Source organism: Typopeltis vanoorti, chromosome 1, assembly GCF_054136105.1.
Source record: "Typopeltis vanoorti isolate ZY-2024b chromosome 1, IOZ_Tvanoo_1.0, whole genome shotgun sequence".
Lineage (NCBI taxonomy): Eukaryota > Metazoa > Arthropoda > Arachnida > Uropygi > Thelyphonidae > Typopeltis > Typopeltis vanoorti.
In genome coordinates, this window is record NC_143549.1 from 163,678,582 (window position 1) to 163,692,779 (window position 14,198).

The 14,198-nt window shown below is 37.6% G+C and overlaps 1 protein-coding gene across 2 annotated transcripts in view; it reads left to right on the forward strand.

Moving 5' to 3' along the window:
- The first annotated feature begins 10,989 nt into the window (after window positions 1-10,989).
- MagR (Iron-sulfur cluster assembly 1 homolog MagR) overlaps window positions 10,990-14,198 on the forward strand; it is a 38,135-nt gene continuing 34,926 nt past the window's right edge. Inside the window, exon 1 of one of the 2 annotated variants that reach the window (XM_090395059.1) lies at window positions 10,990-11,138. In XM_090395059.1, coding sequence (XP_090251185.1) covers window positions 11,061-11,138 — 78 coding nt within the window. In that variant the 5' untranslated portion in view covers window positions 10,990-11,060. Of the gene's footprint in view, window positions 11,139-11,171; window positions 12,035-14,198 lie in introns of those variants that run through there. The other variant, XM_090395060.1, reaches the window with a different exon arrangement.

The window sequence follows — 14,198 nt, forward strand, 5'->3', positions numbered from 1 at the left end:
CAAATCTGTTCACAAGCCCGATCGTTTTCCTGAAGACATTATGAACTTGATCAGGGAAAAAACAGAGCCAGGAAAAGATTTCGTAACACTCTCGTGCGCCACAAGTTAAAACAAATCTAAACAGACTTACTGGGGCTGTGAGAGATATACTCAAGGCTCATAGAGACCATTTATAGGAAGAAACGTTAGCCTCTATCTCACCTACTCATCACTACTGTCTGGAGATTACTAAGAAATATCGAAAACAAAGGCAAATCTCTTCCCCCAATACTCTCTGACCAGGGCCTTGTACACACTGATGCGGACAAGGCAGAGGCCATGGCAAGAAATTTGGAAGAGCAGTGCAAACCTGCATGTGGAAATCTAGACTTCAATCACATATATAAAATTCACAGACAGGTCAGACACTCACTCAAACTTCCTGATACCAGTGCAGACCATATTGCCCCCACATCACCTGGTGAAATATATAATATTATTAAAAACTTAAAGAACAGAAGAGCTCCTGGACCAGATGGCATTTTAAACAGGGTGATCAAGCTGTTACCTCTAAAAGCTGTAGTGCACCTGACCATTAAAATAAATGCAATCTTAAGATTTCACTATTTTCCTTCGACCTGAAAACTGGCTGATGTAATCCCTATACATAAGCCAGGCAAGGAGCCACACCTACCACAAAATTATCGTCCAATCAATCTTATCTCCAACATGGGTAAGGTTGAGGAGAAGGTCATCCTCTTACTACTCCAAACCTCGGTAAATGTCCTAAACATCCTCCCTAAAGAACAGTTCGGTTTTCGGCAACACCATAGTACTATCCAGAAAATCCACATAATTGTGTAATACATCACCACCAGCTATAACTGGCGCAAGTGCATAGACTGTTTTTCTAGACCTATCCAAAGCATTTGACAAAATTTGGCATTTCGGACTACTACACAAACTTATCTCAGCTGGTATCTCACTAAAAATGATTCATCTAATCCGTTCATATCTTCAGAATAGATCAATACAATTTAAAATCAATGGTTCTACCTCATCCCAGCACCATATCTTCGCTGTAGTGCCGCAGGGATCCCTACTATCTGCATTGCTATTCTCTATATACATGTCGGACATCCCGCACAATCCGATGTCTTCCATCATGGCCATGTATTCGGATGATACAGCAATATTAACCAGATCTTTCTGACCACATTTCATTACCAGAAAGCTTCAAGGAAACCTTCTAAAGTTGGCGGGTTGGTTCTCCAAATGGAAATTGGAAGTCAACCCCCAAAAAAGCTCAGCCATTCTTTTCTCGAAAAGGCCAATATCTCCTGCAGGATATGTATACTATTCAATACTAAAATTCCCTGGCAGACAGAAACAATATACCTGGGTGTAATTCTCGACAAAAAGCTAACTTTCAACCAACACATCAAGTCTGCGTGCGCAAAAGCATCTATAATCATAGCTCAGATCTATCCGCTAATTAATAGAAATAGCAAGCCAAGTAACAGAATCAAATTGCAGCTATACCAGATGAAGATTCGTCCTCTCTTCAGTTACTTCTCTCCTGCCTGGAGCCACACCTCTAATACTAACATTGTCAAAATACAACGAGTACAGAACAAGTGCTTGAGAATGATTCTGAACGCCCCATGTAATCAACATGTATAATATATGTTGATTGTTAGAAACAATCAATTTCATAGAGATAAAAATAATTCCTATATTTTCTCTTTCCTACAATCTTGAGCATCTAAGTTCTTCCTAAAGACGTCTATACACCTCAACGATTTGGTTCAACAAGTTGCAGCATACGAGGCAACGGACATATTCTAACATAGAAGACCAAAAGCTATTTTAACCTCCTGTAGCGATGCATAATCTGCATTCCCAATCAGGGCGAGCAAACTGCTCATACATTTTACCCTCACTGTAACCGCAACAGATAGCGGGGAATATGAAAAGCATCTTGCTTTACCCCTAAAGAGATAAATGTTAATTGTCAATTCACCTAAATATTCATCCAAGAAATTAAGCTTCCCTTTTTATACTCGCCGTATAAGACGACCCATGCTTTCGAGGGGTTTTCTGCAGTATTTCAGAGTAGTCTTATACGCCAGCATATACGGTATGTGTGTGTGTGTGTGTGTGTGTGTGTGTGTGTGTGTGTGTGTGTGTGTGTGTGTGTGTGTGTGTGTGTGTGTGTGTGTGTGTGTGTGTGTGTGTGTGTGTGTGTGTGTGTGTGTGTGCTTCGAACTCAGGAGAATTTTCTAAATCTAAATCTAGCTGTTGCCGATTCATTAAATTTGTATTTGGATAGTGAGCATTTTACTCACTACATTGATAAATAAAATAAATCAGCTAATGCCTTTTATTCCCTAATAGGGAGTAGGCGAGGTCTTTTTACCCTATCTGGCTTTTGGAGACTGAATGGGCAGGCCAATCTCCACCGGTAGCCAATCGGAGATATCTGGCCAATGTCTATCATTAATTATAGCAGCCACCGATGAAGAGGCTGGCAAACAAGTGCTACCATCGCTTGGTATCTAACCCCTAACAAGATGTTACAGCAAAAAATTCATACCAGATTATACGTGAACACAAAAATCGATAATCTTTAATTTTCAAAGGTGTTTTTGCTTCATATTTTGCGCTATTGTCGTTGATTTGAATATTATCATAGATTTCCACAAAATAATCTAAAACTTCTCCATTACTGTATTATATCTAAACGAACGAAGAGCGTCAATCTTCGCTTCTCATCTAGTATCAGATAAAGTTTAAAGTGCAACTTTGGTGTACTCTTTCAGTACATACATCATTTAGTCAAAGCACTAAAGAAATGACAAATTTCTTGTATAGTGCTAAAAAAACTCACTGTTTTATTATTAACTTGAGCAGCATTAGCGATCATCAAATTTAATGTGTGTACTGCGCACAGGACAAAGAGTGCTCGAGAGTTAATATTCGATAAGTGTCTGCAAACGCCGCTGTTTATCTTGCATGTTTGCCCCATTATCGTATCCTCGTCTCCTCAAATTTTTAATATTTAAATTTAAATCTTTTAATTTATCTAAGAGGTACGTGGATAAACTTTCAGATTTTTGAGAAATTTATTCTGAAGTAAAAAATCTATTGAACAAAAAATTCGGTAAGACAAAAATTCAATGTAAAAAAATGAAAATAAATGATTAAAGAAATGCATCAATTTTCGCTGATTTTTAAAGACTTAGGTTAAATTTTGAATCTACTTAAGTCAATGTGATATAGCTACACATTCGCTGCGTGTACAGCAATCAACAGTTTGGTGACTTATTTACAATCGACATGTGAGGTCTGTTCCACAAAAAAAATGCCTAAATGTCACTTCGTAATAGAGGTTTAGCCAGATACACTTGCGCGCCTCATGTCCTAACTGACGAATGTGCGTCCCATGTAAAAAAGAAAGTTGGTAATGTAAAGCGCCCCCTGTAACATGATGCCACGGACGCGTGCCCGGCTCGTTTAGTGCTTCTGACAGCTCTCTATAACACATAACAACAAAAGAAAACAACTTGCAGTTTTTGCTAAATGTTATTAAAATTCGCAGTATATTTATTACAATATATTTAGTGAATATCCACATTTAATAAACGTTAATATTAAAACTTATTTTTATCTTATTTTTTCGACTCACTTCAGTGCCCCTTAAAGAATGCCCTCGACACACCACATTGCCTACTTACCCTGCAAAACAGTATAATTAAGATGGATTGAATGAAGAATACGGATGAGAAGTTATGTTGGTCAATTTGAAGCTGAACTGTCTATGGATGTTTAACAGCTGCTGCTGATGTTTATACCTTCGTACCTCAGTAGGTTTGGACGATATCCTTCAGTTGGATAGACCTGGGTTCAAATTCCACCTAGAACTCGAACCTTCATCAGGGATTTTCAACTGAGGGTAATTAGCCAGTCTCAAATGAGGGTCTTATGGTTTTTCTTCCTGGAAACTTGGCAAAACACACGCAGTTTACAACCATAGGACTATGGAAATACGGATTAACCACCCTATTCTGTCAGAGCTGGTTCCGGAAGTCTGCATGGTCTTCGTATAAGTGTGACAGAGGAAAGAATAAACTTTAAAGTTAGGATTTGGTCAATGAGATGTAAGCAGCTTACCTACATTTCATTGTGCACTTTGGTTTATGCATGCTAGCTAAACATCGCATCACTGATCTTCCATTAGTAATGACAGGTGTGGAGACGAGTTGCCAATTTTTTATTTTATTTTGTAGCAACTAATTAGCGTAGTTAATGCTAGTAGTGAGCTAAACTTAAAAAAAACTTACCGTAATCACTTCCCTTTTGCGTTCGAAAGTTGCGCCCAATCACACTACATCACCTTCCGAGCAGATGGAAGGCTATGGCAGAAGACCCTGTGAGCGTCTCATACCAGAGTGTGTAACCAGAAGTATGAATTTTCGGAGGTGGCGGTGTTACCAGTTTGACCCCGGATCTCTGTTTGTGCGCCACGAACATTGAACACCATGAAGTATCTGAACATTCTGGACAATCAATGCCTCCTACTTTGTGGTATCTAAACTGACCAATGTCTATTTCAACAAGACAATGCACTGTCTCATAAGACTGCTTCTATAATTGCGTTTTGTGGACAAGAACGTCAATCACACTTAATTGGCCTCCACAGAGCCCTGATCTCAACCATTGGAACATTTGTGGGTTGAACTGGAATGTCGAATGAAGCCAAGGGACGTCCACTCCACAACAGTACAGGACCTCATTACATGTACAGGAAGAAAGGTCCAAAATTCCCATTGATCACTATCGTACGTTTGTGAAAAGCATGTTCGTAGGATTGCTGCAGTCATCGCAGCAAAAGGTCCAATCTCATTAAGGTGTTTGTTCCTCACACTATGGTGACCGTTGACTTCTTTCCATGCAGTATTTCAACCCAATCATTAAAATTTCAGGCCAAGCTTTCAGGTGAAACCCTAATTTAAGCACCAGTAAAAACAGAACTTAAAAGCTCCTGGGAAGTGATTGTGTATTTTAATTAATGGAGACATAGGCAATTGTGATGATACCAAAAGTTATATTCTCATAAGAACTCTGGTAAATTTTCGAAGCGTTTCTTAAGTTTCTTTCTATATTTGGCTATGAATTATGGTTGGATTCATAATATGTTCCATTTTATTATCTTACATATGCCAAATTGAACCCTTTTGGTTCTATACTTGTGTAATTTGATTATGCGGTCACACTTTAAGTAATAAGAATGAGGTATTACTATCTTTATCTGCATAATCAGATAAAGATAGTAATAATTTGCTCGTTTTAAGATCAGCATGACTGATGATATTTTGGGTTCTAGAACACGGGCACACTTCCCTTTCATTTCTCTACTTTTTTTTTTCTTCTTGTATGTTGAGTGATATTCTTCAAAGGGATATCAAATATAATGTGAAAAGCACATACTTCATGGATGGCAGCTGTAACGTGTTTTCACAAACTGGCCAGAGTTGACTGGAATTATGCTCAAATAAACTAGCATTATGAGGAGAATTTGTTTCACGTGCGTTTCTAGCCTAATTTCTGATGGATGATCAATCAACCTGTTAAAATCTATCTTCAGTTGAAAAAAAAAAAAAACACTGGCATTTACATCCGAAGTACTGGGCTACACGAAGAAAAACCATTATAAGATCCATTCTAGTTGCCGAACGGAGGATGTTTTTCCAAGCCTGAATACGGTCGTTCCAGAGTTAGACGATCTATGATACACGTGATCAGCATGCTTCTCTCGGAAACTCGGATTTAATACCGTAACTCAAGAAAATTTGATTGTAGAACTGACGCTATTTTAAACAATAATATATATTTGGATTAGAGATAACATTATGGCGCCAGTTGTCTTCCATACTTATTATCTTTTGTGGATGTCTACTCTGTCATATACATTTCCATGGTGGGGAAGGGAAATAACTATCATTAGAAATCCCTTAGTCTTGATAGTATATCAAGACTGAAGGTTAAAGTACAAGAGATGCTGTTAAAAGTCAGAATTCAAGATTGGGTGGACAGAAATATGACACTCTATAAGGAACAACACGGTATCCCCAAATAGGCTTTGGATAACCAAAGCCTATTTGGTGATACTGCTGAACTTTGCAAAAGCATTTGACAAGATTCCACATAGAATTTTATTGCATGAATTGAAGCAAATGGGATGGATATGAATTTGGTAATTTAGATTAGAAGATAGCCGATGGATCAAAGAATTGTTTATGAAGTCCAGGAAAAGGCAAGTGACCAGTGGTGTACCACAGGGCTCAGTACTTGGTTCACTGTTGTTTTATTTGTACATCAGTGTGATATAGAAAATTATTTGACGAGGAATATCCAGTTGTTTGAAATGATGCAAAACTCGGAAGAGCGATAATCAATGAAGGTGATGTAGGGATACCGCAGGATGACTTAAATAGGTATGCAGTAAGGGCAATGGTAAATGGCCACCAATTTAACATGCCAAGTGTATGGGTAATGCGCTTTGGGAGGAAGATATCACATGCTGTGCTATATTGATGAAACTGAACTGCAGAGAATTGATGAAGCTTGGTACTTGGGGTGAGTATAATCAGGACATTGAAATTTAGAGGATATATTGCAAATGTGGCCAAAACAGCTCTTCAAATTACATCGTTGTTGAAGAACACACTTTTTAGCAGGGACAGGATGATTAGTGTCCTCCTTTATAAGGCCATATGTGGATTACGGTGAACAAGCGTACTTCGATTCCTCGGTGATGAAAAGTGGTGGAGAAAATCCATAGCCGAGTGACAAAGATTTTGAGAATGGATAACATGTGTAACACGTTAGATATGTTATCCATTAGGATAACATGTCTAACTCTAGAGACACTCGTATAATAATAATAATAATAACCAGCGCTTATATATATATATACAGTATATATATATATATATATATATATGTTAAAGATACCAAGTAATTTTAAACCTGGTTTTACTCCATTTCCCAAGTAAGCAAACAGACTAAAAGTCAAGTTTGCGCCTGCAATTGATGCAAGTCTAACTGATCCCACAGGTAGTGTAGGACCAGGACAACTCGTGGCAAAGGTGGAACAAGCTCCGATCACTAATCTTAATATTTACCCTTAATGCCAAAACACATCTCCAAGAAGGGGATGTATGATGTTTTGTATTAAAGGCAAGGGGCCACTACCCAGACCGGTTTCGACCTTTATTGAGGTCTCGTCAGTGGGAGCTAGGCTAGAATTAGAAATACCAAGATTTAGTAATACAGAGCTTGTAAGTATTTTGCCAAAACAAGTTACCATAAGGTGTTTTAACCTTATTGAATAAAAATCTCTGGAGGAGATATAAATGTAGAAAGTATTTTTGGCTATTCTCTTTTGTTCAAGAGGCTATTCTATACCCAACCAACTCATAACTATATACAAATCCGTCCATGCTTAGAATACTGCTCGCATGTTTATTGGTGGATACTTTCTACATTTATATCTCCTCCAGAGATTTTTATTCAATAAGGTTAAAACACCTTATGGTAACTTGTTTTGGCAAAATACTTACAAGCTCTGTATTACTAAATCTTGGTATTTCTAATTCTAGCCTAGCTCCCACTGACGAGACCTCAATAAAGGTCGAAACCGGTCTGGTTAGTGGCCCCGAGCCTTTAATACAAAACATCATACATCCCCTTCTTGGAGATGTGTTTTGGCATTAAGGGTAAATATTAAGATTAGTGATCGGAGCTTGTTCCACCTTTGCCACGAGTTGCCCTGGTCCTGCACTACCTGTGGGATCAGTTAGACTTGCATCAATTGCAGGCGCAAACTTGACTTTTAGTCTGTTTGCTTACTTGGGAAATGGAGTAAAACCAGGTTTAAAATTACTTGGTATCTTTAACATATTTATACCCAAGGTAAAAATACTTTCTACATATATATATATATATATATATATATATATATATATATATATATATATATATATATATATATATATATATATATATATATATGGAAAACAATAGGTGCCATTACTCATTCTTGCTAGCAGGAAAAGTCGAATTAAGCGATATGGTATTTGCATTGTTGATGATAGCTGATGAACTGCAGCCAAGGAGAATTGAAGTTGTATCGCAGGATAGTGAAAGGAGCTCATTTGAGGCTATTTGGTGTGAGATTGAGACTGGCAGAATAAAATATACAGTTGGGTGCTGCTATAGACCAGGTGATGGAATAGATGGTGGAGATGGTATGCATAAACAAATTGATGAAATGAGTGGAAGGAGGGTAATTATTATGGGGGATTTCAACTATGGTAACATTGATTGGAAGGAGGAGAGGACACATGTGAGGAAGGAAAAGGATTTTATTCAATTATTAAGGGATAACTATCTGAAACAGCATGCAATTGAAAATACTAGGGGTGTGAGAGTGCTTGTCCTGGTAATAGCATCTCAGAATTTGACTGTAATGAATATGACCACGTTGCCACCTATTGGTGAGAGTGATCATAAGGTCTTGACCTGGGAGGTGGCTAAAGGTGTGGAAATTTCGATTAAGACAGGGTATACGTGGAACTACCGTGCTGGCAAGTATGACAAGCTTAGGAGATTGCTTGGATCAGTGCCATGGCATGTACAACTGCAAGGGCTGGACGTCGATAGAGCATGGGAAGTGGTCAAGGAGCATTTACAGGAGGTAATGGCTGATTGTATACCTAGGGTCCGAATAGTAAAACAAGTAGGGGTTAAATGGATGAATAACACCATTAAGCTTGAGCTGCAAAAAAAGAAACAACTGTGGAGGGAATTTAAAGAAAGGGGTGACCTGCAGGTACACGAACGGTATAAAGTGCAGGCCAGAAAGGTAACGAGTGTGGTAAAAAAAGCAAAAGCGGATTATGAAAGGAAACTAGCTTTGCAAGCAAAAGAGAATCCCAAACAGTTCTTTCAATATGCTGCAAGCAAGAAAAAAACTGTACATGGCAAAATGATTTTAAGGAATGACGATGGTAAAGAGTTCACTGAACCAGTCGATATAGTGGAGTTACTGAGCGCGCACTTTGCAAAAGCATATCATCCAGGTGGTGACATTGAAAAAATGAAGGAACCGTTAGTTTATACGGGAATAGTGATGAATGAAGTGGAGGTGACTGGTCTATTACAGAACCTTAATGTGAACACATCTGTGGGATTGGATGGTATACCGGCACGGGTCTTGCGTGAAGCGGCTAAAGAATTATCAGTGCCCTTGACCATGTTGTTTAATCCGAGTCTCAGGTCTGGCTTAGTCCCGAAGGTGTGGAAAGAGGGGAAAATAGTTTCACTGCATAAAGGAGGATCCAAGACTACGGTTGCAAATTACCGACCGATCAGCATATCAGGAGTCGTTGTCAAGGTCTTAGAGAAAGTAGTCAAGGGAAAAATACAGCAATGAATTGATGAAAACAAGATACTGTACAGGGGACAGCATGGCTTTGTGAAGGGTAGATCATGCTTCAGTAACTTGCTCAAGTTTTATAACAAGGTGACGGCTGAACTGGATAAGGGAAATGGGTTTACAGTGATACTGCTGGACCTGGCAAAGGCGTTTGACAGGATATCACATGGAATACTAATTTGTAAACTACAACATATGGGAATGGATATAGGGTTGGTGAGATGGATAGGTGGTTGGTTGATGTACAGATATCAAAGAGTAGTTTATTCAGGAGTAGAGTCCAAAAGACGGCCTGTGTCTAGTGGTGTGCCACAGGGTTCTGTTCTTGGACCACTGCTGTTTAATCTGTTCATTAACGATATAGGGAAGGATCTAAGTGGAACAATTCATTTGTTCGCTGATGATGCAAAGTTGGGTAGGGCAATAGTGAAAGCAGAAGATGTCAAAGTCTTGCAGGATGACTTAGATAGATTGGAGTTCTGGGCTAAGGAGAATGGATGTCAATTTAATGTGACAAAATGTAAGGTTATGCATTTTGGGTTGAAAAGATTAGCAGCAGTATTCCACATTGGTGGAACTGTACTCCAAGAGATTGATGAGGCCAGGGACTTGGGAGTGTTGGTGGATAAGGAGATGAAGTTTAGGGGGCACACTGCAAAAGTAGCTAAATCAGCTCATGAACTCACTTGGTTGTTGAAAAATACCTTGACGAGCAGAGACAAGCCAGTTATTGTACCTCTGTACTGAGCCTTGATAAGACCTCATCTCGATTACAGTGCCCTGATTTGGTCACCTCGGTTCCTTCTTGATGGGGAGGAGGTTGAGAGGATCCAGAGGCGAGTGACTAAGATGATAACATGTCTATGGAATGAACCATATGAGAACAGGTTGAAGATTTGTGGGTTGCAGAAACTAGTTGATAGGCCGAGGAGGGGAGATATGATTGAGACATTCAAATTGCTAAAGGGATTCTATAGGATTAATTCAGAGGATATTTTTGAGATCAGGACTGGTGGTGGGAGAACTAGGGGACACCTATGGAAGCTGGGCAAGATTGTGGTTAGCAGGGGTGTTAGAGCTGGGTTCTTTACTTTTAGAGTGGTAAATGAGTGGAATAAGCTGCCAGAGTCTGTTGTGGGTGCTATGACGGTGAACGAGTTTAAGACAAGGTATGATAGATACTGTGAGAATGTAATCGCATAGTTGTGTGGACATGATGTTTACTGCCTCCCTCGATGAGTCCAAGGACTCCCGGAGTCCCGAAATAATAATAATAATAATAATAATAATAATAATAATAATAATAATAATAATAATAATGATGTGTGTGTGCTACCGATAATTAAAGTACCGGTATGCTGTAACGTTGCATATTGTTCCAAAAAAAAAAGCAATAATAATAATAGTAATTTTTATATAAAATATAATATATTTTTATTAAAACTTTTTTTAGTGATTTTGCTGCCCTCTTTGGAATTTCTGATGTAGCGGCATATATTGAAACATGGATCTTGCAACGTAGTACGGTGTTCTGGCCGTTTGCTGCTTCATGTACCAACGTAGAAGTTTGTGAAGTTCTATGGCAGGTTCTGTAGGGGCTGTTATTCGGACAGTTTCGAAGGCAAGAAAAATTCCTACGAGAGCAGCAATAGCACTGGTGAGAATTACGTTATTATGAGAACTGGCGTTAGAGGTTGTGCACGTTTTTGAGAACATTATTCATGCTGAAATTTGAAAATCAACAAATACTATTATTACCATGTGCACTCAAAAAATGCTTATCTAAGTGAAGAATACAATAACGATTGCAGGAACATGGCACAATAAATAGCCTGTTTTCTGGGGATCATATTATTACTACAAAACATTAAAAATATTGATAAATGGATATTGAAGAAATGAAAAATGTGTTTGCTGTAATATGAATATTAATGTTTTAATCCCCCCCCCCCGAAATTGACGTTGTCAATATTATATGTAGACGTTGTCATTATTATATGAGATGCAGCCAAGAAGTGCAAAGACTTCTTGCAGAACGGCACTCTCCAGAAACCCACCGTTTTCACTGCTACTATGTACTATACCATATTCTGTCCATTAACAGTATTTATGTCTGCTAATTGTGTGTGATCACTTGTAGATTTGCATGTATGTGAAATGAAAAATGAGTGTTCGGGAGAAGAAAAAAAAGCATCCTGTCTCTTTTATGAGATGGATTATCTTACTTTCAGTTGAAAAATCCCATATGAGATTCCACTCGCTAAGCATAACTAGGCTCTTATTGCCCTTGGAAAGTGCCCCAGTGCAGAAGTGTTTCTATTCCTGTGCTCTTCAGATTATGTAACTTTCTTTGGAACAAAGGTGGATTCACAGAAAGTTTGCAGTCTTGATCATGCACACACTTGAAATTATTTGGAGCATGTTCATGACCAAGAAGCTAATAGTTTCTTCTTTCCTACTTTAATGCAACATTTAGTTTGTTTGCAAAAATAAAGATTCTCTTTCAACATTGTGGCTTTAAACTGGCAGAAAATTCATTTTAAGATGACAAAGGTTTGTTTGACAGCTTGATTAAATGTTTAGTGCAGTTGCACATAAAATTCTCTATTTCTTAACCTAGGAACTGCATAAATATGGATATTTTATACTTCATGAAAGATACTGACATTAAGAAATATACCACTGCAAGTATATTGAAACATACGAGGTGTGGCTATTAAATAACGACACTGGTTGCAAAAATGTGGTTTATTATTGCAATTGTGCAACTTAATTGTTATCCCCTTCAACATACTTCCCTCTTCTATCTATACACCGTTGCATCCGAATTTTTCATTGTTGGAAGCAGTGCTGCAAGTCGTTATCAGGTGTTATCTGTTTTAGTAGTGCTGCCATTTTCTTCTTTACCTCATCCATTGACTGAAAATGGGTGCCCTTCAATGCCGATTTCAACTTTGGAAAAAGGTAAAAGTCACATGGAATTAAGTCTGGTGGATGGTCCAACACTGGGATCTTCTTATCAGCCAGATACTGCTTTACAGACAGTGCACTGTAGGCTGGAGCATTGTCCTGATGGAGAATCCAAGCATTGTTCTTCCACAGATTGGGTCTCTTCTTCATCACTCATTCTCTCAGCTTTGCCAGAACCTCAAGGTAATAATGTTGGTTAACTGTCTGACCCTCTCTGGTACCCATTCACCATTACCATGGTATTGATATTAAAAATAAAAACAATCGGCATTGCTTTCAGTTTTGACTTGCTCATTCTTGCTTTTTTCATTCTTGGTGATGTGGGAGTTTTCCAGTGCATCAATTGTCTCTTTGTTTCTGGATCCACCTTACTCGCTGGACTTAGCTCCATGTGACTTTTACCTTTTTCGAAAGTTGAAATCTGCATTGAAGGGCACCCATTTTCTCAGCGGATGAGGTAAACGAGAAAACGGCAGCGCTACTGAAGCAGATAACACCTGATGACTTGCAGCACTGCTTCCAAAAATAGAAAATTTGGATGCAATGGTGTATAGATAGAGGGGAAGTACATTGAAGAAGATAACAAGTTATACAATTGCAATAATAAACCACAATTTTGCAACCAGTCTCGTTATTTAATAGCCACACCTCATATATATACAAAAAATGAATGGTAATAAGATATCACCAAAAATGCATAATAGCAATTACTTGCAGGAAATGATTCCAAAAGCAGTTATTCACATTCAGTGGTTTAAATTCAAATGTATAGCAGTTTTAACATGATATAGTGAAATCAAAAACAATGATGACTTCAAAAGAACAATGTATGTAAATTAGAACTACATGAAAAAAATATTGGAATTAGTAATGAAATTTAAATACCTAGGAATAACTTTGAATAGTGAAAATATAACACAGAATGAAGTAAAAGAACAATCTCTGAATGTCATAAACTACTTAGATCTTTTATTCAACTATATGGAAAAATAAAGATCTAACAAAAAGAAACTAAAGTAAGAATACATAATAAATTAGCGGTATTCCATTGTTGACTTATGTATGTGAAACAATAGTAGCAACATTAAAAATGCGCAATGTGAAAGGAAAGCATTAAGGAAAATAGTTAATAAAACAAAATTTGATGGAATAAAAAAAAATAAATAGGTGGGCCTTGAAGATGAATGAATGAAATAAATAAATAAAAAAGATATATGAAGAATGTTAATTACAACTAATGAATGAGTGGATAAAAAAAGAGATTGGAATGGAATAAACAGATCAAAGAAAAGAAATCAAAAAGATGAACTAGCAAGAGACTGGAAATTAAATATGAAAAGAAAAAAAAAAAAGAACAGTGGTGAGACTGCCTCCATTGAAGTACTGTAGATGCAAGAACATTTGAAGGTCAGATAATTAAGCACACACTATTCATTCATTTTCTTTTGGAAATACAGTAATCCTTCAATTATCTAAATATAGTGGGAAAGCAGTTCTTCTTTCACACTTGGATAAAGGATTAAAACAAGTATATAATTTCTTGGTATCTTTAATTTATAGTGGGAGAGCAGTTTTCTGATTGAATAACTGAAGGTAGGATTGCATGGAGTACCAGAATTAATTTCACATGCTCGAATTCATTTCACACAATTAAACCACCCTTTGAATGGGTTCGTCAAGGGGTTCAGTGAAGTTCATTGAAGGTTCATTTATTTGAAGGTGAGATAATTTAAGGGATCACTGTATG